The following is a 24,171-nucleotide window of genomic DNA, read 5'->3' as shown; positions in this document are numbered from 1 at the left end:
TTAACTACTACTTTCAGACCAACATCCCAAACAATCAAGAATTCTAAGACAATAATAATCTTAATACATTTATAATTTTCATGTTTTAGATTATATTTATATATAAAGTGTATAAACAATTTTTAGTTATCAGAATTTTTAAGTAGAAACAAAATTTATTGAATGAATTATTTGAATTAATATTTAGAAAACGTCTGCAAGTGGTCTCTCATCCAAATTTGACTGAATTTTTAATGTAAATAATTAAGTGTATTTTTATTAATTTTAACATCACTATTTACTATATTTTTCTTTTGTAGAAACATTTATAATAAAAAAATCTATATATATATATATATATATATATATATATATATATATATATATTAGTGTCAAACTGAGATGTTAAAAGTAATAAAAAAATACTTAATTACTTAATTATTTACATTAAAAATTAATGTGATGTAAAAAATTTGAAATATGTACGGTACACTTTAGTGTTTTATTAGACAGTCAGACAAATTGTCGTTTTCCCCACTGTGCCAATTTAGAGAAACGAAATGAAAAACGGCAGCGCCACGTTTTGAGATAGCCACCGGTCTAAAAATCCGTGGTTTAAAATTTCTCTCGACGCCGCTCAGCCTCATCCGTTTTTACTCTCAGTTTGATTCATGCTGGTCGCATGAATGGACTTGGTCGTTATAATCGGCCGCCAAATTATCACGAACTGATCACCGGTGAGCGCGTCGCGACGTTGCTTGCGTCTCAGCAGAGTTGGCGCGCGAAACAAGTGAAAACGGCACAAAACGGGCACGGTCTAGTTGGCTGAGAAAAATGGATTTCAATTGTTTCAGGCAATTTGTGATGTGTTTCGTGTTTGTGGTGTGTATTGAGTGTTTGGAGAACGAGATCAAAGGTATTATTGTCTGTTGCTTTTATGGATTCGAGAAATGCTCGAGTTTTGACGTTGATAGAATCGTGTTTTATTATTATTTTTTTTTTTTGCTCTTGCTTTTCGAAGATTTCACGGCCTCACGCCGAATAATTCTCCCATGGGGAACGAAACTATTGTGCAACCAATTATTAAATGCATACGTTTTCTCACCATTGTTTTTATTAAAGTGGGATAAGAAACATGTATGAGACTTCTGCGATATAAATTACAATAAATATAAACATAATTTTCCAAAAGAAGAAAATTTTAAATAAATTTACCTAATTTATTAGTAACAATTGATTTCATTTAGTTGATAATAAATATGAACCTCATAAATTATTCTAAATATGCGTTTATTTATTATGAAGGTAATTTTAAATTGACAATTTAATGAAATTAATAAATAGTAATCTCGATTACATTATCGTTTAATTGATAAATTAAATTAACTATAATAGGTTTGTAACATATTATCAAATTTAATTCGGTATCCAGCAATATAAATTAAAATAAATAAAAATATATTCTTCTAACGAATTATTAACAATTTTGCTAGTTTAGGATAATCAAAAAATTTAATAAATAAAATTAGCAATTAATTGATAATAAAAAGTTAGTTAATATGAACCATATAATTTTTTTCTAAATTTGTCTATATTTGTTACGAATAATTTTTAATAAAGAAATGAATATAATATCTATTATATTGTATGAATAAAAAAATGTGCATTTCTTCTAAAAATATATATAAATATGCCGAAAAACAAATTTATATTTTAAACTATAGAAAAACTGAAATTTTGAATATACAATTGTTAAATTAAATATAATTATTAAGTTAAAATTTTTGTGATTTAATATTATTTATAATTGAAAAAGAGATTTAAGATGGTTTATTATTTTATAAAGGACTTGATTTAAAATAATATTGCTTTAATATACTTAGATAATAAAGTAAGAAAGAAAGGAAAATGAAAGGAAAGTAATTATAATTATCTATAAAAGGAAAGCAGAATTTTATGAGTCTAAAAATTTAATAATATTGAACGAAATTCAGGGAATATCTTATTCAATTATTTATAAATTTTGTGTGTTATAAATAATATAGAATTAATGTTCTAAAGTTTAATAATTGTAATATTAATAAATCACGTAATTTGTAATAAATTATAATGTTACAATATTGGTTGTAATAATTATTTTTATATTTGATTCTTGGATTTTTAAAATGTATTTTTTGTCAAAATCTAACAAAATATTTAATTGAATAAAAGGGATATCTAGAAAGTCACAAAGTCAGTACAAAATGTTCATGTGGAATTTAAACGTATCTGGGTGAAGGTCGGCGAGAAGAAATTTAAGGTCCATGAACCCTCCGACGTTTACTTTCCTTAAGTTTACACATCACACATACAAGTGTTTAACCACGTCGCTTTTTCCCGTTTCCTATTTACTCGCGTCATCACTCGAAACACGACACCGCAATTTCGGTGATACGGAATATAAAATTTGTTTTATCGATTGAGAATATTGGATAGTAGGACTTTCCATTAAAAACTGGAACCTATTACAGTCAATTAGCGCATAATTTATGGTTTCTACGGTTTCGGACTAATTAATTCGCAAATTAATATTAAGATAGGATAATGAGTAGAAAATATCGCAAAATTTGATAAACGTTATAAATAAAATGCAACATTTTCTTCGATTTTTAAATAGCACAACAGCAACTGTAGAATGTGCATATTGTAAAAGTGAAAATAATGCAAAATTTGCGAAAACAAAAAACTTATTATAAAAGCACGTTTACTTTTCATTCTGGTTGGATAACATGGTTAATTCGCGAATTACGACGGCTAACAATAAAAAGGCGAACTCGTTAATTTTCCTTTGCGTATTGTTCAGTCCGAACTAATAATAAAAGTTCGTCGGCGATTGTTCCGTTCTAGAGAGTTAATTCAGATAAGAACCGTTATAAAATGCCGATTGCATCCGCTTCGAACTTTTACTTTCCTGGTAAAAAGCAATGGGCGACAGGTGGGACAATTTCTTGTCGAATATATGCGGATTTTTTTTTAATGTCACGGCAGTAGATTCGGTTTACTTATTGTTTAAATTATTCGCTCGTATCCTGTCATTGTTTTCGGTAATCTGGAAATGCGTGGACATGATCCAATTTGCAAAGGAAGCGCTTCAAATTAAAAAAAAAAATACCTAATTTTGACTTCAGGAAAACAATATGTGAAAGTTTATGCTTTTATGCCTATTCATTTTTATTTATTTAATTATTTTTCAGATTCCGATCTGGATTATGACCAAAAATTGTATTATCCTCCTCCAAGGATGCGCTTCTTCGACGAGCTGGGTTGTAAGTATCAAAATGGGTGTAAATAAAAATTCTGTTTTATTTATTAAAAAAGCTTACCCTTGTTGGAAATATATACTTGGGCATCGAGGGTTGAAAGTTTTAAAATATTCCTTCTACAATTTCCTTTAAAATTGAAATTTCATTAGAAAATTTAATAAAAATGTTTTCATTAAAATACTAAATTACATAATAAAATTTTGGCATATATATATACAGTAGTAACTTAATATATTAAACATATGAGTATTACTCTAAGTAGATGGCAATACGTATAATGTTTATAGTTCTTTATTAGAGAATTTAATTTCATTGTTTAAAAAATAGTACACTTTTTTATTTCCCAATGGATAACTTTTTATTGTATGGGCATTCATTGCTCTCTGTAAATTTAAATCATCGGTCGAAGTGAAATTGTAAAAAAAAAATATAATTCAGCGTTATCAAGTCCGAAGGAAACAAGAAGAGATGGCTAAGAGTTTATAACTAAATACGACAATCGTTTCCCATATTAATCAGACATTTATAGAAGCTGGCCAACTGGTAACTACGAAAAAAAAAATTTTCTGACATCAAAAAATACAAAAAAAAAAAAATCGATAACTGAATAATTAGAATATCAAAAAACAATCTAATTTTATTGCCAACTGAGAGTCAATGGGACTTGCTGAAAGTAGTGCAAGGATTATTAGAAGATAGTTAGTAGATGGGAATACCTTTTATCTCAGACCTACAAGAAAAACCCTAATTTCTAATAAAAATACAAACTACACACACACAGTGAAACGTGGATATTCAATATGCTATGGACCTGCTTTGATTCTTCTGGCGTAGCACCTTTTAACTATTAAACAACAATTTTCTTCCATATGTTGAAAAAATGTTGCTCTTAATAAATGTATTTTAAAAAATACTCCCAAAAACAAATCCAAAATTGTGATGGATTGGTTAAAAGATCATCGACGTATTGTATTCCCCTTCCTCATCTCCAAGCATCAACCCTATAGAAATCATGTGAGATCACCACCAAATTCGACACACAAATTTTACAGCAATTCAAGTAGCTTAGAGGAATATAGACTTGTCGTATATCTGAAAAATGGTCGAGTCTATGTCACAGAAAAGGAAGATATATATATTATATAACAAAAAAGATATACAATGTGTTAATTTTAAATTAAGTAACATAGATTTAATCATTAAAAATGCATTTCAAAATTAAAGTCGATACGTTTATGTAGTAAATATATAACATTTTATAGAATAAGAATATGGTAGTTTTTATAATACTGTATAAAATAACAATAGTAAATTAATAATTTTAACAGTAATAATAATATGATTTTAACAGTTTTCATTAAAAAAACAATTATAGCTAAAATATGTAACATTTTAAAAAGTTTCTATAATAATGACTACTACTGTACATAATTGTTGATATTTTAAATTATCTTTAACTAGTAATTTTCCATGTTAAGTATCCAATATTTAATACTGTCGTTTATGAAAGATGTGGAGAATAGTATTTCTCATTTGGGACATGTTACAAATATCATATATGATATTTGACAAAAGTATTATTAAATTTCTGCATTTATGAAAAGGCTTTTTAAATGGTAAAGGAGATGTATGTTTTAATTATTTTAATATTTTCTGTATTATTATTTTAATTATCAAAACTAATCAAAAGTATTTTATTATACACCTATTTTATTTTGCATTATATGGAAATTTAACTTTCTTTAAAATTTAAACAAGAGAACCTTTTTTTCTTTAAATTGTGCAGTATCAGTGGGAAATTTAAAAATATGTTCTGGACATCTGCGGACACTTATGTTAGTTCTTATTTATCTAGTTTAGAATTACTCATAACACTCAAGACGAACCAATTTAGGACATCCCGTACGCATTATTTTCAAAATATATCATAATTTGTTACTTTATAATATATAATCTATATCCCGTTAGGATTTTAATAAAGTTGACAAACTTCGAAGAAAGTTGTACAACATTAATTTATTAATATTGCAACTGAAAAATGTAGTGAACGAAATTAATTAGTATTCCTTATTAAAAACGTTAAAGTAACGATTGTGTTTATGGATGGACACACGTAGTTTCTGTTTCGCAATTTAAGCGTGACAAATAAGAAAAATTTGAGGACACCAATTAAAATATGTATCACGTATGACCATACGGTTTGCTCGAGTTTCTCTTAAAGCCGCATCCTTCCACACGCACCGTGGTTCATCGTTAATTCACACGCGTGTTTTCGAAAAACACCTCGCTGCCCGCGGCCATTAATTTTGATTGCACACAAATCCAAATATTTTTATGTAAAATGTGTGCCGTGCCACTTAACACATTTCGTACGTTCACCAACCAAATTTATGCGTTCGGTAATGGTAATCAGTTTTCTGTGATGCGACGGATCGAAACAATAATTTCGAACAGTCGCAAAATTTAAATAATCCTTTGTTGTATCGAACAAAGGCGGAAAAAATGCTTCGGACCATGGTGCGTTACAGTGAAAGCAACGGGTTGTTTGTTTGGTTAATTCGTCCTCTTTCACTTTTACTCGTGCGCCAGTTAAACGGCAGAAAGCCACGAGCGAACGACATCGATAATTGCCACCCGATCGGATCGTCATCCTGATTGTCTAATCGTCCGGTGACACAAAACGTTCCGAGAACGTTACGTAAAACCGATGGGGATCGCCTTTTTGAGACGTCACTTTACATCCGTGTGACAAACGAAAAAAGGATCGTTGGCAACTTTCTTCGGTCTTATGAAACACGAAACCGTTTGAGCGGTAGAAATTTCGATGATAGGGTTATACGGGTTTGCCATTGACGTGAATTGTGGTCGGGAATTTTTGGGACTTGCACAAATCGGACGTGCAATCCGTCTGATTGTGTTTTCGGTCGACCTGAATTGGTAAATTGTTTGACACTTTTCCGGAAACACAGAGACAAATATGAAAAGCACGTCGTCCCATTGTTTTCGTTGGCAAAGTGTGTCAACTTTTATTACGACTATTATTACGAGATGGGCCATTGTTGTACGAACAAACGTAGATATGATTTGCTCAGTTGTCGTTACGCACACAGATGATTATGGCGACGAAATGTGGCCTCAATTGACTCAAAAATGAGTGTTTTCCTTTAGATAATGTATTAAATAAGCTTTTGCAGTTAAGCACCGTTATGTTTCACTCATCATTAGCGTTTCTCAATGAGGTAGATGCTTGCCAGTATGTAAGACTCAAAAGCATCTATGGAATCAAAGAACCAAAAGATTCTAAGGTCTAAATAACTGAACTTGAAGGTTTACTAATGTTTTATTTTGCCTAGATTCAAAACAAAATGACAATTTGCAAGTAACAAAAATTAGTTAGTAGAACAATTCTGAAATAGAAACAAACCATACTTTGAAGACCTTAACAATTAGCTCAGTGAAGGGATTACCAGCCCATAATCCAATTAATAACTTTGGATTAAATTCTTATTAGCGAAATTCAAAACAATTTTTTTTGAGAAATCTGTAGTTTCATGTTTTCATGATAATCATTGCCATGATACCATTTAGTCAATTTAATAACAATACATAAATTTATTACTACCACTACTACGATTATTGAAATATGTGGAATCTAAATACTTTAAAACGAATTATATCTAAGGATATGAAAAATTTAAATGTACTGAAAGCATAAGAGAACTTAAGAATTGAAATGATATAAAGAATTTCATAATTTAAACAACTAAAAAAACAATATATAAGCATTTATACACAAAAAGAATGAAAAGATCTAATGTCTCTACACCTGAATTTGAAGGTTTATAAATGTTTTATTTTGTCTACATTCAAAGAATAATGATACTTATGTTGAAGGGTAATAGCATTTTTCAGATATCAAAAATAAATTAGTTGAACAGTTCCAAAACGGGAACAAACTCACAAAGTAATGGTGACTCAACCTTAATTAGGGGACTACCAGTTTATGTTCCAAATTGAGGAACATAATGATTTTGGTTTGTCTTCTTATTAGAAGAATTCATATTACAAAACAATTATCTTTTATAAGACTACCTGAAAATAAAACATATTTTGACAAATCTGTAGTTTCATGCTTGTACATTGATTGATAATTGATAGAAAATACATAAATTTCAATAAGAGTACTGTTGTAGCTTTCTTAAGATGTTGAGAGATCCTGATAATCATTGCCTTCATATTATCTAGTAATTTTCGTGACAATACACAAATTTATAACTACAAACTACTATTATTATTGTAATATGAATAATCTAAATGCTTTAAAATAAATTAATTTTAAGGATATGAAAATTTTAAATAAATCTAAGCATAAAAAAACTGATCTAAACAACTGAAAAACAAAATCTAGGAAATATAAAGAATTTAAATACACAAAAGAATCTACAAACAAAAAGAATGTAAAAATGTATCTCTACAATTGAATTTGAAGCTTTATAAATATTTTACCAAAAATAAATTATTGGAGCAGTTCTAAAACAGAGATAAACTTACGAAGCAATGATGATCCAAGCTTAATGAGGGGACTGCAGCTCATATTCCAACCTGAGGAATTAAATTCATATTATAAAACAATTATCTTTTATAAGAAAATAAAAGATATTTTGAGAATCTCTTGTTTCATGTTTGTACATTTTTGATCATGGATGGGATTCATCTATTTCAATAAGAGTACTGTTGTAGCTTTCTTGAGATGATGGTATATCCTGATAATCATCACCTTCACTAGATGGTACTAGTGATTTTGAGGAGATTACAATTAAATATACGATTATTAATATAATTTCTACCATCACTACTATTATTGTAATGTGAAGAATCTAAATACTTTAAATCTCGTTTAATTCTAAGAATTAGAATTAAGTATTCTTGACTTTTTATTAGAGGAATTACATATTATTATAAAACAATTATCTTTTATAAGGCTATCTGAAAATAAAACACATTTAAGAAAACTGTTATTCCATATTTATACAAATGAAAGATTTTAATGAATCTTAACAATGTAATTAACCCAATGAAAGATTTTTTTAAACGATAAGTCTTAACATATAAAAAATCTCAAGAATGTATGGTATGTTCATTCTAAAGAAATAATAATTAATATAAAAAAGATTACAAATTCTGTAATAGTTCATTATATTTTAAATTTAACGTTAGTTTTTATATTAACGACAAGTGAATTTCGGATATTTTGAATGATGAAATAGTAAAATTTGTACACAAAAGTGCCTTGTTTTGATCGAGCATCCTGACCAATTTAAATATCTAGATAACATCAGACCCATTAGGTAGTCTCATTCACACAGAACAATGGCCGTGCCTTATCTCGTTATAGTACAATTAAAAACCGATGCAAAAGCACTTGGTCCCATCTTTCAGCTTTCACTCGTAAGTCATCCGCGTCGCGTGCCCCATCCAAGTACTTCGTACACCACGTTGCGTACTCACTCGTCTTAGCACCGTCGACCATTTCTACAGCTCGACGTCCGCGGTTTCCGATGTTGGAAAGTCGTCGGCAAATTCGGTGGATTTAGTGTAGTACATGCCGATTAGTCGATCCGCGCCGGCAGCCAAGACGGTATCATGTCGGCGGTACGTGTAGGTGGTGATGTGTTGGTGACTGTGGTGATGGTACTGGTGGTGCTGCACGCGGACGGGGTGCGGACGTTGCCGAACGAACGTCAGGCGCAGGAGCTGCTGATTTTGGATACGTTGGGACGTAGGGCCGGGAGCATGGCTAATGCGGAACACAGCACCCTCATGGATATGTTGGGGAGAAGTACGGGGTTTTATTTACTTTGAGATTTTATTATTATGAAGACAGCAACATCAATACGAATGTTTAATGTTCTATATTTATATTAATTATATTATTTTATACAGACGAAATGTGGAGGTATTTTTGAAGAAATCTTTAAAGGGAGGGAAAAATTAAAGTAATAGTGATATCGTAGAAGCAATTCAATACTATACAAATTTATTAATGTTAAATTAAAAAGAAAATTAGGTGTCAAATCAAGAGCTCCTTAACTAACACTGTCTTAAATTTTCAAATTATTGCATAATTTATTCTTATTTTCAATCAAACATCAAATTTAAATTATGGAAACTAATTGAAATATTATATTATATTTCACCATATATTACTAATATAGTGGTTATAGGATGATTCCTATTTATAAAGTAAGTTATATTTATATAACAACATAAACTATACAAATTTATATTATATTTTTAAAATCTATTAAATAAAATAGCAAATTAAACATCACAAAGAATATTATTAATGTTTTTCAAATTCATTCAGATTAAGATCTCTAGTTAATTGCTTTATAATTTTCTCATATTAAAGTAACGTCAAATCTTAAAAATAATTTATCTATTACCTTTAAAGCAACAGACTATAATTAAAGTAATCAATACATATAAATTTCATCGATAGGCATAAAAAATGCTTAGAGAGAATCAACAAACATAACAAATCAAGTGGACAAATTCTAAAACTTATATAATTCATATAATATAATAATTATTTTGACAGACAAGTAAAATAATTTATTAATAACGGAATAATTATTATTTATATTAATAATTAAATTAATAATAAATCTTGTTTATTATTATAAAACTTACTACGATATTTAAAGATATTAAATGAAATTTCAGTCTCCCATTTTGTATAATGTGAAACAGTATTTTAGTTAAAAAATTTCATCTGAATATAATAAAATACTGAAAATAAGATTATTATATAAATAAAAAACTAAAAATCTGATAATTACGTTTATATTTATACTGGCTAAGGAATTATTATCTATTTTTTATAATATTTAACAATACAATATAAGTAAAAAGTCAAAAGTTTGTTTTTGAATCTACACATACACTTTTAATTAGTAGTAGACATAATCTCGTTTCATTTAGAATTTAGTTTAATAGTATTTTAAAAAATGTATTTTACTATATAAAAATTGATATAATATTTATATTTAAAAATGTGATAATGTGATAATTTATATTTTAACGAACTGATACGAAGGAATAATTAAATTAATATATAGTATAAACAATATAAACAAATTTATTATTTTCAGTTACAAATATACTTTGTGTATGTGCTATATAACATTTTCATTACATTAAAAATTCTTTTGTTAATTAAAACAATTAAACTGAGACTTTAATTCGCTGTAAAGTTTTACTTATTGTTAAACAAGCTTCATTCCCAACTATTTTTATGTGAAAGCTTAAAATTCTATTACACATTAATAAACTTTTATAAAGTTAACTGTACCTTCATCCTAATTTATGTAAATTGTTTTACTCACCAGTTTTCAATAGAAAACTTTTTTAATTATCTTATTGTCGGAAGTCAAGACCCGGCGCATTCGCCACATTTTGAACAATATAATCCAAATTTTGTTACAGTGAAAACGCATAAATTTTATATTATCCTTATAATGAAATTGTGTTTTAAAATTTATAGCGTGTAAGTAATTACCCGGTAGTAAAGGTAGTGCAGTCATAAAGTGGGACAGTAAATTAAAAATGCACATGCAAAGCATCTGATATACGGTTACTTCGTCTTGCTTCATTTCAATTTTAGTACTGAACTTTAGTGGACCATTAACGATTTTATTAAAACAAAATGTAAATTTATGAATGTCTGTTATTGTTTTCTGTGTTGTTTCAGTGATCCCTCAGTCGTGCCGTTACAAGGGGGTGAAGTACGAATGCGGTTTGAGCATCAGCTGCGTTTTAGGGGGCGGCCGCCCTTTGGATCTGTGCTCGGGCGGTATGATTTGGGCGTGCTGCGTCGACAGGGACACCGTTCACACACCTACGCACCAACCAGACGTAGGTGTCCTCAATAATGCTAGTAAGTCAAAATAAATGCATTCGAAAACTTGTTTATATTATATTATATATTATATAATATTCACCGGTAACATAAAATCAAGGAAAAATTATTGGTTAGTATAAATGATTGAAAGGATGAAGTGCGGAGCGTTAGTCAAGTTTGATAAAATAAATTTTAACTTACTAACTTTTACGTCGCTATAAAAAGGCACCAAATGGTATTAGATCCACTTGAAAAGTTTTTACGTTCCTTTCTTTTTACGCAATTAAATTGCATTACTTTAGAGTCAAACATGTCATGCTGGTCTTGTTTTTTGTCTAAGGCCGAAACAATTCACGTTTAGTTTTTATCGTGTTTTCTTTGCCGATCTGAAAGCCCCTAAAGAGAAAATGCTAGTAAAGGGCTTCAGACAAAGACATGAAGTTTAATAGAATCAGATAAACACTTATTTGGGTCCTAAGTTTTTTCACATTTTACTATTTCTCTAAATTATATATGGCAGACTTTTGTCTATGTAGAAAAGATATCTGATTCTACACTCTTATACTTCTTATGTAAAATTATTCTGAAAGTTATTTAATACGATGACGAGTGATTTCATACACTGAAATGAATTTCAAGATAACACACATTAAATTTAAAAATATATAATTATTCCTTTTCTTATTTATTGTTATTCGCTATATTAAATATCAAATGTTATAATTTATTTAGAATTATTTTATTTGTCAAATAATAAAAAGAAAAATATTTAATATAAAAATTACGAAAATTTTATTAGAGTATTAATTAATATTTTTAATGGAATTAGAGTACGAAAATTAATTCATAGAGAACATTAAATATTTAATTTGTCATTACTTAAAATATAAATATTTTCAGTATTATTTACAATTTCATATATATAATTTGGGGTAGCTAAGTTTCGACTAATTGTAAAAATAAAAAAATTGGTATATGATTATAAAATGATTAAAATTAATTAAAATTATTTTTTCTGAATAATTGTGCATAATAATAAATTTAATGAAATAATAAATATTATAATAAATTATTATTCACCCTAAAAGTTTACATTGTTGCCGTTGATTATAGACTAACAGAGGGCCAAAAAAAATTCTTTTTGTGTTCTTGTAATAATTATTCCTTTCAGGATGAAACTAAAAAAGAATATACAGGTAATTAACCAATTCGGATAATTTTTCTATAAAACCATTTACATACTTTATATAAATAAAGAAAAATTGTCTGAATGGCTTCACTCCACCACCTGCATACTAATTAATTAAATCATAGCCAGGATATTGACTAATAAACATTAATTGATAACCTGTCGAACTAACACAAATCAGACACATATCATCTAGTTGGATATTATCCTCCGGACCCGTATGTTCCCGTTACGAACAGCGTTGATCGTCCGCAGTACAAGCCACACTTCAAGCCTCACGACTCAAGACCATTCCACGACTACGAGGACGATTACCATGAGGACGACGAGCCCTACACATCACAACACGAACCACCAAATTATAGTGGTAACCTTACTAACATTTGTCCACTACCACCACTGGAGAATCAATCAAAATTTAACTCTCCAGAGCTTAAAACACACTTGGATCCGCTTAATTAGAAACCTATTTTAGAACGTAGGGGCTTTAGTAGAAGATTTATGTGTTATTTTAAATATACTTTTCCTTAGAACTTTTAAAGAACCGGGAGCATGTTAGATAGATTTTTCACCAACAAGATCACTTAAATTTGTAGTTTATGGTATGGGAAAACTTTAGACGTTAAGGGTTTCTACCTGTTTTAACTCGACTATAAATTTAAGTATCCTTATTTTTAAAAACATCCTCTATTCTCTCTTAAATTTTAATAAAATTCAAATAAATTTATGAAAACAGGAAAAAGAAAAATCCATTTAATCTAAAAATAAATTTTATTGCATCCAAATGTATAGTCAATAAGATTCGCTATAAAACACGACATTTTTATTCTCCTTAATGCCGTTTCCCTCACCTACACACTGAACTCTTGCACTCGAACGCATTTCCAGCGCACCGGCACCGCCAACACTACCAGGAATCGACCATATCCCACCTCCAGCACATCGTTTCTGCCCACTCACCCCCTTTTGTATCACTGAAACTTATCCCCGATTTTTCTTCCAGGCTGCGGCGAACTGTATACAAGGAGCAATCGGATAGTTGGCGGCCACTCGACCGGATTTGGATCCCATCCATGGCAAGTCGCTCTGATTAAAACCGGATTCTTGAGCAAGAAACTGGCCTGTGGGGGTGCACTTCTGAACGAGCGATGGATTATAACAGCGGCTCACTGTGTGGCCACGTAAGCGTTTTAATTTACTCTCTTGAATGAGCCCTTTTAAGTGGGGGCTAAAGCGTATTCATTTGGAGAAGAATGCAAATACTCGCTTTGTTTGGATTTTTCATTTCGACGATAGCGAACTAACGAATTTATTTTTAGAACGGCCAACGGTAATATAAGGGTGAGATTAGGAGAGTGGGACGTGAGGGATCAGGACGAGAAACTACCTCACGAAGAGTACACGGTGGAGAGGAAGGAAGTACATCCTTCCTATTCACCTTCCGATTTCAAAAACGACGTTGCACTCGTAAAATTGGATAGAAATGTCAAGTTTAAGCAACACATCATTCCCGTGTGTCTGCCATCACCGACGGTAAGACTGTTGCCACTCAAAATGTTACCATATTCTCATTCATTTTGTCGCAATTATTCTGATGTTGGTTTTGGCGTGTTGCTCATTAAAGTGTGTAATTTTCTTATCGTTTAAGCTCAAATTACCAGGGAAGGTAGCTACCGTAGCAGGCTGGGGTAGGACGAGACACGGACAAGCGACAGTACCTTCAGTTCTGCAAGAAGTTGATGTGGAAGTTATACCAAATGAAAGATGCCAAAGATGGTTTAGGGCAGCTGGAAGAAGAGAGACTATACACGACGTATTTATCTGTGCTGGCTACAAAGAGGTAAAGAGATAAACTTATTATTGATTACTGTTTTGTATATTCAACTTTTGGTACAAAACAGTTTCAAAGTACAAAAACTTGAAAAATAGCCAGTTGTTAAAATCATATTTTATTAAATAAATATTATTGTCGATCACATGCGAGTTCAGAAAAATACTATAAGGGTTCTCTACTTGCATCCCTTACATCTTGATTTATTTATTATTGTTTATAATATGTATTTGTCTTTATCAAAATTACTCAAAAAATGAGAGGGGTTTAAAAACTTTTATTTATTTATTAAACAAGTTTTTTATATATATTAGGACAGTAATAGTTATTAAATTGATATTATAAATTTTAACGATTATCGTTTCATCGCTACCAAAATGAATATTATTATTAAATTATTAATATTAGTTAATTGGCGTAGATATGTATAAAATAATCATATTAATATTTTTTCGATAATATATAAAAATTAATTTAAATACAAAATAAAACTTTTGACAAAATTATTTTAAATTGGTTTATTTTTAATTAAAGAAAAAATAAGTAGTTCAATTAATTTACAGTTTTCAATATGACCCGCATTTAAAACACATTGTAATGTGGGGGATATAGCTCAGTGGTAGAGCGTTCGCTTTGCATGTGAAAGGCCCCGGGTTCGATCCCCGGTATCTCCAGTTTTTTTTTTTACTTTATGTATTTATAATCGTGTAATCCGGGCTGCCTATCAAATTAAATATTATTTATATATTATTAATATTATCTCAATACGTGGACTTTCGTATAACAACAAATTCAAATAATATTGATTAAAAAAAGTTTCCAAAAACGCCTATGAATCCTATAAAAAGAATTTAAGTTAATGTTTAAACATGTATGAACACATATTTTTTTTTAAATAAAATTTAGACAAACATTCAAGCTTAATTTAATAAGACCACTTATATTAATAATAGTTATTATCATATATCAATACAATACAACCTTAAAGTTAAACAATACTTACCTTCCTGCTTAATAACTATGCACTAAACAAAGACATAAAAATTATATTGTTATTGTTAGTTCCACTAAAATATGTTAATACTTAAACACATAGATTTCTGTTGTTTGTATAATTTTACACATAATAGTTCTCAAGCAAAATGAAACAATTATTTTTTTCTTTTTAATTCTAATTTGACGTGATCATCATGTTTAAAATTTAATACTGAATTTAATAAATGAACATTATGAGTATGATAGTTGTAAAAATGTCGTCAAAATATGTCACAAAAGAGTTTTTTGTAATTATTCTTTTAGTTTTCCATAAATTGATATTCTTGTACAAGTAGTTTTTAAAGTGTATAATTTCTGTAATAAAAATGATTAGTAATATTTAAATAGATGTTTTATTTAAAACTATTTCAATAGAGTGATAACAAATACATATTTTTCTTAATGAGAATGTATTCACATGTACATAACAAATTTTGTAACCATTTAATTTGTAACTTTAATTAACTTTAGGAAAAGTAAATTTATGGCTAGTAAACAGCATTATTTATTCACTATTTTTAGGGTGGAAGAGACTCGTGCCAGGGCGACTCCGGCGGACCGCTCACTCTGACTGTAGACGGCAGACGAACTTTGATAGGGCTGGTTTCGTGGGGCATAGGCTGCGGCAGAGAACATTTGCCCGGTGTCTACACGAACATTCAAAAATTTGTGCCTTGGATCGACAAAGTAATGTCCTAGATGCCTGTCAACGAAGTGCCAGTGTGATGGAAAGTCAGAATGTAGTCGGTTAGGAGTCTGGGAGTTAATCAATGGGAGTAGCGGATGCTGCCCACTACTTCTGTGTAAAATATGTATTATTAATGTATAAAATCAGATCTACATTAATGGTTTTGTCTAATGATCAAGTGGCCTTAATATGACGGTGCTTTATACAATTAAAAGTAAACAAAAATTTTAAAATAATCTAATTTATGTATTTATTAATAACAATAAGTAATTTATCGAAATTTCACTCACTTTCATTTCGTTCGACATGTACACTTTCTTATGCATATTTGTTGCGTCAACATGTGGGCGAAACGAAAAAATCAATATCATAACTTTCTCATTTCTAATAAGGGTCAAATTGTTGTCTAATGATAAGGCGCGAATTCCTAATTAATATCCTTTTATTAAGGTGATGTACCATTTATTTTGTTATTACTAGTTTTAAGTATTTAACACCCTGTGATTGTTGTTTCGGCAGGGAATAGTGAGGCGTGCTAAGATGTAAATCTGTATCAGATACTTAGGTTTTTGTATTATAATAGTTATTCATAAATGTATTTGTAAAAAAAATAAAAGATGTGTTATTCCTATTCAACCAAGTTTTATTTATAAAACACAATTTAACATTGTCATGTATAATAGTATAACAACTTCTGTTTTTCAAATTCTTTAAATAAAATAAAGAGGAAAAAACCAATATACCGTGTTTAGGAAAAAATTTAAAAATTAAATATTCCTAAATCAGACAAGCTGTCACATAGTGGGTAGATTATTATTACATGGAATGGAGGACAGATTCTTATTTCACAAATAACATGTACACCAGTTATTTCCAAGAAGGCATCCTTTCTCCTTTTTAATATTGGTTATAAGTGGAGCGACTATATTAAGACTCGATAATTTCTCATGTAAATAAACATTTTTATATAAAGCGTTATATGACCAAATACAGATTACTTAGAGCCCATAACTGCATTTACTTACCTAGTATAAATTTTTGGGTGGACATAATTGAAACGAGAAATTAAGAAGTTTTTATTAATTAATATGTAACAATAAAAAACTCAATATTCCATCCAATATCATTCATTTTGGTATAGATTCCATTAGCTTGTCATCAAATAATATTTTATTAAAAAATTTGAATCTCTTGAAAATGATCATCATAATTTTGTCTCTAATCTTCTTTTTCACCACCTTTCATAAATTTTCTATAGTGTTTGAGACAGATGATTGAGCTGGTAATTCTAAAACTTAAATTTTTTGTCCTTTAACAATTCCTTAACCAGTTTTAAAGAGTGTTTTGGCTCCTTATCGTGTTGGAAGAGAAATTTTTAGACATATTCCTCTCTTCGAAAGGTAACCTATCGAGTTGAAATATGTTATTGTCCTTTTTTTATCCAGAATCACTTCAATGCGATTAATTGGACCCATTACCCCTAACACCTTGCTACCATCATGTTTTAAAATGGCATACTTTAGATTTAGTCTTTTTAGAACGTCTTACAAATATGTTAGTATCTGTTATATAACCAATGGAGGTGGTCTTCGAACATTTCTAGGTGAAAGTTGGGGTTTTTTGACAGGTCTTCGTGCAAATAAACCTGCTTCTGCCAGACGAATGGTCCTTGGTCAAACATTCAGCTTCAATAGTAGAAGAACTCAAAAAAGAATTGGATTTACACATGGAAATTATTTTTTACTGTTTTTTTATGCGCCCCACCTCGTTTGCGATTCACAACTCTGCCACCATTTGAAAAGAGTTGATTGGCTGTTGACAAAACAATTTTCGAACTAGACGACTCTGCGAGGGACATCAATTTGCTTTACACCACTTTTATAAAGATTAATAACACGAACTTTAATGTCTGTTAAAAAATTCATTACACGTGGAATCTTAAGTGTTTAGTTTAACAAAGAAAAATAAATTTATAGTGCTGTTAAACGATATTAAGTTTTTAGTGCTAAAGGATATTATAAGAAGTTTCGTTCGCTTCAGAAATGTTTAACCAAAAAGTTTTCTGTTCAGAAAATAATAATAATAATGGTTGTATTCAGTATTCAGCATTTTGCATAGTTTTTGGTACTCAATAAGGTATAAATAAATTAATTAAGTGTCTAGATGTTTTTGTACAATAAAAGTCGGTTATATTATGTTCACTGCTGTATTTATAAGTAGGAGTAATTTAGTTAAATTTTTAACATTGTCCATAATATTTATTACTACAGTTTTAAGGAAAAAAATTTTACAACAAATTTTTTATATGCAAAGAATCTAAGGTACACTATAACATTTATTATTTATAACAAGCAGGTTTAAGAATGCAAATTTATAAGTAAAAGTATAAAAATTGAACATGTACGGCGCACTATGCACCATTAATACGTTCCTAATAAGGTGGTCAATTTCCTTTCGAGGACAAAGTACTACAGCCTATGCGGGATGGTGTAAATTTTGCAATCGTTTATCCACAACATCCTAGACCTCTTCAACCGATGAATAATAGAAATGACTTAGTGGACAGATGAACGTATATGTATACAGTCAGTTATCGATTCTCAGATGAGAGGTTTAACACAATGTCAGAACGGCATAAATATATAAAACGGTTCGTATTCAAATAGGGGTTTTATGTTCTGCAAATGGTAAATTTGCAATCGCCCTTGAAAAAGTGGGGCAATCCGATATAAGCCAAAAAAACAGCAGCGATCTTCGCGAGTTGTTGTTCTTAATTAGGGTCCATTTGCTCATTATGCACGACCTACCTGGAACCATCCTTCACCAAAACCCACAGCAGACTCATTCAATCAAATTCGCCAAATTGATGCAGATTTGTGTTATTTCAAACATCAAGGTAACATACAAACTTCATGGAAATGTAAGCTGATGATAACTTATCACCCCGTAATACAAAAAACAGTGAACTGATACGTCACAAAAGTTGACAATTTTTTGTCTCAACCAACCCAACAAGTACACAAATATTATTGAAATAAACGAATTATTACTGGGTGTTCTCATTTCCATACCCCTTGGCATACAGTAAATTTTACCAACTTTTTATTAATGACACTTTTATTTTGCATTTTTATGAACTTAAATAAACATTAAATTTCGCAAGATACAGCATAATACTGAAAACTCACAGTTAAGTATTTAAACAGTCATTTCAGATAAAAATTAATTAAACTTCTTGATAAGTAACTTTTTTAATTAAGGAAACTGGTAGTGTAAATCTTCGAAAATGTGCGAAAACAGCAAAGCGGTTTAGTTTTAAAGCATTTTAAATGTTATGCATTTTTTCTTTTAATCTTGATAAAATACTTGTGATCGAGTTTTTTCAAAAAAAAAAAATACTGTTAACTCGCGATTATGTTAATTAAAAACAGTCAATTTTCAACATTTATTGAAATGCGCCGTTAAGTGATGCTCAAAATAAAATTTAAGTGACTGTTTAACATAAAGTGGTGCTTTACTTTCTTTTTAGTCTCAATTAAAGCGAACCATTTATGACAGGTGCTTGTTGTTGAAGCATTACAAGGCGTCTAATTGCATTTGCCGTTGTCGCAAAATGCTATGAATTAAGATGATTTAGATTTTACTTTAATCTGGGTTATAACGGATACGGCCCATTGTTGTATTTCGAATATTATTAGATTTTTAACAGATCGAATTAGAATAGGTATACGAACTTGAATATGGGTCTGCATTGAATTGGTACCAGATGATTAATGCTGGTACATTCAGAAATGAGATGTTCAAATTTTTTAAAGACATTTTTATCATTTCTATGATTGGTCAGAATCGAATATTTGAATACAAAACTTTCAATAGTTAATTAAAATGCTTAAGTTTTATTTTTTTCTGTATTTTCATTTTTATTCTTTTGCTTTGGGACTTATATATATGCTTGAAGCGATTTTTTAAGTTATTCAATAATAATTAAAATTCTACTGCTGATAATTATAATAGCTGGTACCTGTCATACATTTTGAAAAGATTAAAGTCATCTTTAATATAATAATTTTGAATAAATTTAAACATCTAAACAGAAACATTATTTTACCAACATTAATTTATAATTTTTTATTAATTAATTAATTTTATTTCTACCATTATTTTACTATTTTTAGTTATGTTTTCATTTTTGGTAATAAAATTATAATAACAAATTGTGCCAATTGTATTTTAAAATTAATTTTAAAATGAGTAATTTTTTAATTTTTAATTTTGTAGATGTTTTCAATAATAACAATAATTCATTTTTTTTAGTCACCGCAATTGAGTACTATAATTTAGTTATATAAAACGTATTTATAATGTGGACATTCCTATTATGAAATATAATCAGTTATATTCTTCACTGGTGAATATGATGAAGCTCAAAAATTCTTAATTTATCTCCTATGTGTATTCTTGATTGCGTGTTAGTGTTTCATCATCAACTCCTCCTTCAAAACGTTTGAGTATTGTATTATGTTAATATTAGTACTGAGTGCTAAAAATGAGACATTAAGATTCATATTTCATGAATCACAACTTACAATTAGCATTGCCATTGTAATTAGTTATGTAGATTGTATTGTATATGGTGCCTATCAATTCACATAAGGCCAGAAAACACTGGAAGCATTTTAAGTGAAGCTTGAATGGAACCACCGGGAACGCGTACCCGTTGACCTATCTAAACCAAACACTTGTTGTCCCGTCCCAGGTTCTGAACGAGGTTAAGGGTGGCGCTTGTCCCCGATACGTCGGTCCGCACGTCGATAATTTACACCGACCCAACACCTGAATTCCCATTATTCTTTTATAACTCGATCACCAAAGCGAAGTGGTAACGGTACCTCCCCTCTCGGGGGCCAGTACCTGCATCAACGTTGAAGCGGCGCGGAGCCGCGGCACACGAGGTCCCTGACCCCGTGGAGTCTTCGCAATGGCAGAAGTGTTCCTCGCCCAGTACCAGCCCGACCCTGGACAGGTGAATACTGTGAAGAAGATGTCCACGCTCTGAGAGACACTCACGCGACAGACACACTTCCAATTGACCAAATTGCGGCGATTTTTTTTTTCGGGTGCGCGGGTACATGATACTGACTGATTCCATGGGAAGATGTTATAGTGCGGTTGTGCTGCGATAACGTTTACATTTTTATTTATTTATTTATTTATTTATTTATTGTTAATTTATTATTTTATATATTTTCCCCCCAAGTACTTCTAGTCTTGTCAAGGTGAGTGTTCAACAAGTTTTATCTTATCTTACTTTCAATGGTTTTCAATGGTTTTGGTGAATGAAGAGTCCAGTCAAAAGTATTATTGGATTTTATTACTAATGTTACTAATCAGTTACTTTGGTATTTTTACTGGTACTCTATTGTTTTTTTTTTTCGTTGTAATCTTGTTTAAATTTATTTTATTTAAATCAAAGTAATTGTTTTTAACATTGAAATTTAAATCCTATAATAGTTTTTGGACACTTTTTATATTTATTTTTATTTATAACTTATTATTTTCCAATAGCTATGTTTTGTTATTCTTTGGGTATTTTAATTAAATTATTTGATTAATCTTAAAATTATAAAATCATTCAATCATATTTTTTTGTAATATTTTTATTAATTGGATTTTTATTTTTTTATATTGTTTTTCTTATAATAAAACTATAATATATATAATAAAAGAAATTTATTTTAAAATTTGAAAATGTTTGTGTATTTTAGGCATTATAAGGATACAACTCAAACACACAATTAAATTAATTGAGATTGAAACAAATTTATTTATTTTTTATAATAAAATAATTAAATAAAAATATATATTTAAATATTTAGATAAACCAGTTTTAAAGTAACATTAAAAAAAGCTTTAATTTTTTTTAGAAAATCATTGAATGATTACTTTTATTACTTTTTAAATTTAATTTCATATTAAACTTTATTTGTTTAACTTCAACATTAAAGACCATTTTGGATATCAAAAATTTGGGTCTGTTTATTTGAATTTAAAAATTTTTAAAACTGGCCAGATAAAACTTGGTTGTCCGTTACCGGTTAAAAATGCGTCCAAAACCCAACAACATCGCAACTAATTACGAGATTAAAAAACATTTTAAGGTACTAACAGTACCGGCAGTGGCAGCTGCGGTTTGGACCGCACCATTATTCCAGAGAAACTAACGGACTGCCGGATAAAATAAACAGTCCGGTGGATGTGTGTTATTATAAAATTCACGAAAACCTGTTACTAAGTTTGAATATCTTCGATGTTACTCATGCATAAAATCTGGGTCAAGACGGATTCCGACTCTCGGGTTTGTTTTACCTGTACTGTGACTCAAATTGGTAATGCGGACGTCCGGGTGTTTGATTTATTTTCCGGCCGGAGATTAGAAAATGACCGCAACGGACGCCGGTCGTATAAGGAAGGAATTGCGCCAATTGGGAATTGGCATAATTAATTTTAACCCATTAGACTCGGGTTGCCGTGGACCGTCAACGATCGGTTCAATAGATGCTGAATGAAATCATGTTACATAATCTTTGTGTGTTACGGCATCTCTAAATATTCTTCAAAACATTAGTATTCATGTCATATGTTAACTAAGTTTACCATTTAACTTTTTTTATTAAATTCAACGTAAAATTAATTTAGAATGGAGTTTTAAGTCCCTCCTCCCTTAACGTAATTGATATATATTTAAATTAATTAAACATTTATGATAACAACCTTTGTAAATGAGATTTAAACAAAATGAAGCCATTACTAAATTTACTAAAAAGTGACCACGCGGAAGGACAGCATCAACAAATTGTCCTAAAATCATGTTAACAAACTCGTAAGAAAACTATAGAAACGTCACCAACAAATAATCTTAGTCAGAATTAGTATGTCACTCGAAATTGACTCACACTTGAAAAAATGGACGTCCAATATCTGATATATGTAATATATTAACCTCCATAAACCTACTCATAGGTTGTCCCAAATGTTTAAAGCAACGGGGACAACAGAAAATCAAACACTAAGATAATAGTTACAGTTGAATATTTCGAAAATTTGTTGAATTATTTAACAGACGTAAAAATGTAGAAATTATTATAATCAATTATTTTTTAAATTAATACGTTTTATTATGTTCAATAATAGATCAGTAAATAATAAAATAATTAAATTAAGAAAAAAGGTGTTCATTAATTTTAAAGCCATTTCATGTATCAAAACAAAAGTAAAATAACATTTCTCTTCTCTTCCTCGAATAAATTTGGATTTTATTTATACAATTAAATAATAATAAATGTTGTAACTAGAAATTAATAGTATCGTAGACTTAATTTATAATTTTTAACTATATGTGACAACTTGATATTATGCCTAATTATGTGCTAACTAAGTTTATAATTTAATAAAACAATAATTATTATTAAATTTATCGCAAAATTAATCTAGAAAGACTTTCAAAGCTCTCTCTCAAAGTATTTATACTTAACATAATTAAAATATACATTAAAAGTTTATAATAATGTAAAAAAATTATAAAACTACATGTCTACATGAAAGAGACAATGTTTTTAATTTTCTAAATAAAATAATGTCGTACCTGAACCGGCGACAAACCAGATAAAGAGCTATTTATGGACATTAAAACCCAAATAAAAAATTTCCGAAAAATGACAGTTATAGGACAACACCATTAAAAAATTAAAACTCTCCAAAATCCATGTTAACAGATTTAGAAGAGAACCACAAAAATGTTTCCAACAAATAATTTTAATCAGGCTTAATATAAGTCATTCGAAATGAATCACACTTCCAAAATGCAATATAATATTCTACACATTAAAACAATAAACATAAAATATACAATTTATTATAATCAATTATTGTTTTGCTAATGACCCCTAGTGGTCGATGCACTGAATATATAATTAAAAAATAATGCGAAGCACAGAATAATTAAATTGGTGGGAAATTTATATGAAACACTTTCTCAAAAATAAAGTAATACATTTTATTTCAACATGCCAAAAACATGTGTTTTTATTTTTATTAGTAAATTTAAATAATTTAACTTAATAATAATAAATTTTGTGTCTAATAAATAATAGCCCAGGATTAATTTTTAATTTTTAATGATTACAGTGCGACAGCTTGATAGCACGTCTAATATATCACAAATAGTAAAAACGTAAAACATCTGTC

The 24,171-nt window shown here is 29.3% G+C and overlaps 1 protein-coding gene and 1 non-coding gene across 4 annotated transcripts; both read left to right on the top strand.

Annotated features, from left to right (window-relative positions):
- Window positions 1-641: 641 nt before the first annotated feature.
- Window positions 642-16,509, top strand: LOC109597918 (serine proteinase stubble). Of its 3 annotated transcripts, XM_049961602.1 has the most exons (8): window positions 642-895; window positions 3,213-3,284; window positions 11,035-11,220; window positions 12,555-12,737; window positions 13,377-13,554; window positions 13,693-13,906; window positions 14,022-14,213; window positions 15,762-16,509. In XM_049961602.1, the coding sequence occupies exons 1-8, from the start codon at window positions 814-816 to the stop codon at window positions 15,936-15,938; spliced, it is 1,284 nt and encodes a 427-aa protein (XP_049817559.1). In that variant the 5' UTR covers window positions 642-813; the 3' UTR covers window positions 15,939-16,509. The 3 variants fall into 3 exon arrangements, with proteins under 3 accessions (XP_049817559.1, XP_019869270.1, XP_019869262.1); XM_020013711.2 differs by lacking the exon at window positions 12,555-12,737; XM_020013703.2 differs by lacking the exons at window positions 642-895; window positions 3,213-3,284; window positions 12,555-12,737 and adding an exon at window positions 8,715-9,120.
- Window positions 14,807-14,878, top strand: Trnaa-ugc (transfer RNA alanine (anticodon UGC)). The gene has a single exon. It is a non-coding gene; the product is annotated as a tRNA-Ala (tRNA).
- Window positions 16,510-24,171: the final 7,662 nt, after the last annotated feature.

The sequence above is a fragment of the Aethina tumida genome, chromosome 1 (assembly GCF_024364675.1).
Source record: "Aethina tumida isolate Nest 87 chromosome 1, icAetTumi1.1, whole genome shotgun sequence".
Taxonomy (NCBI): domain Eukaryota; kingdom Metazoa; phylum Arthropoda; class Insecta; order Coleoptera; family Nitidulidae; genus Aethina; species Aethina tumida.
This window is presented reverse-complemented; position numbering and strand designations above follow the sequence as displayed.

Bases quoted from the DNA above. Each gene is read 5' to 3' on its own strand.
- LOC109597918 (XM_049961602.1), top strand. From the start codon at position 814: ATGGATTTCAATTGTTTCAGGCAATTTGTGATGTGTTTCGTGTTTGTG. The intron at 13,907-14,021 runs GTAAGACTGTTG...TTATCGTTTAAG, and splicing joins TGTGTCTGCCATCACCGACG to CTCAAATTACCAGGGAAGGT. The intron at 14,214-15,761 runs GTAAAGAGATAA...CACTATTTTTAG, and splicing joins TCTGTGCTGGCTACAAAGAG to GGTGGAAGAGACTCGTGCCA.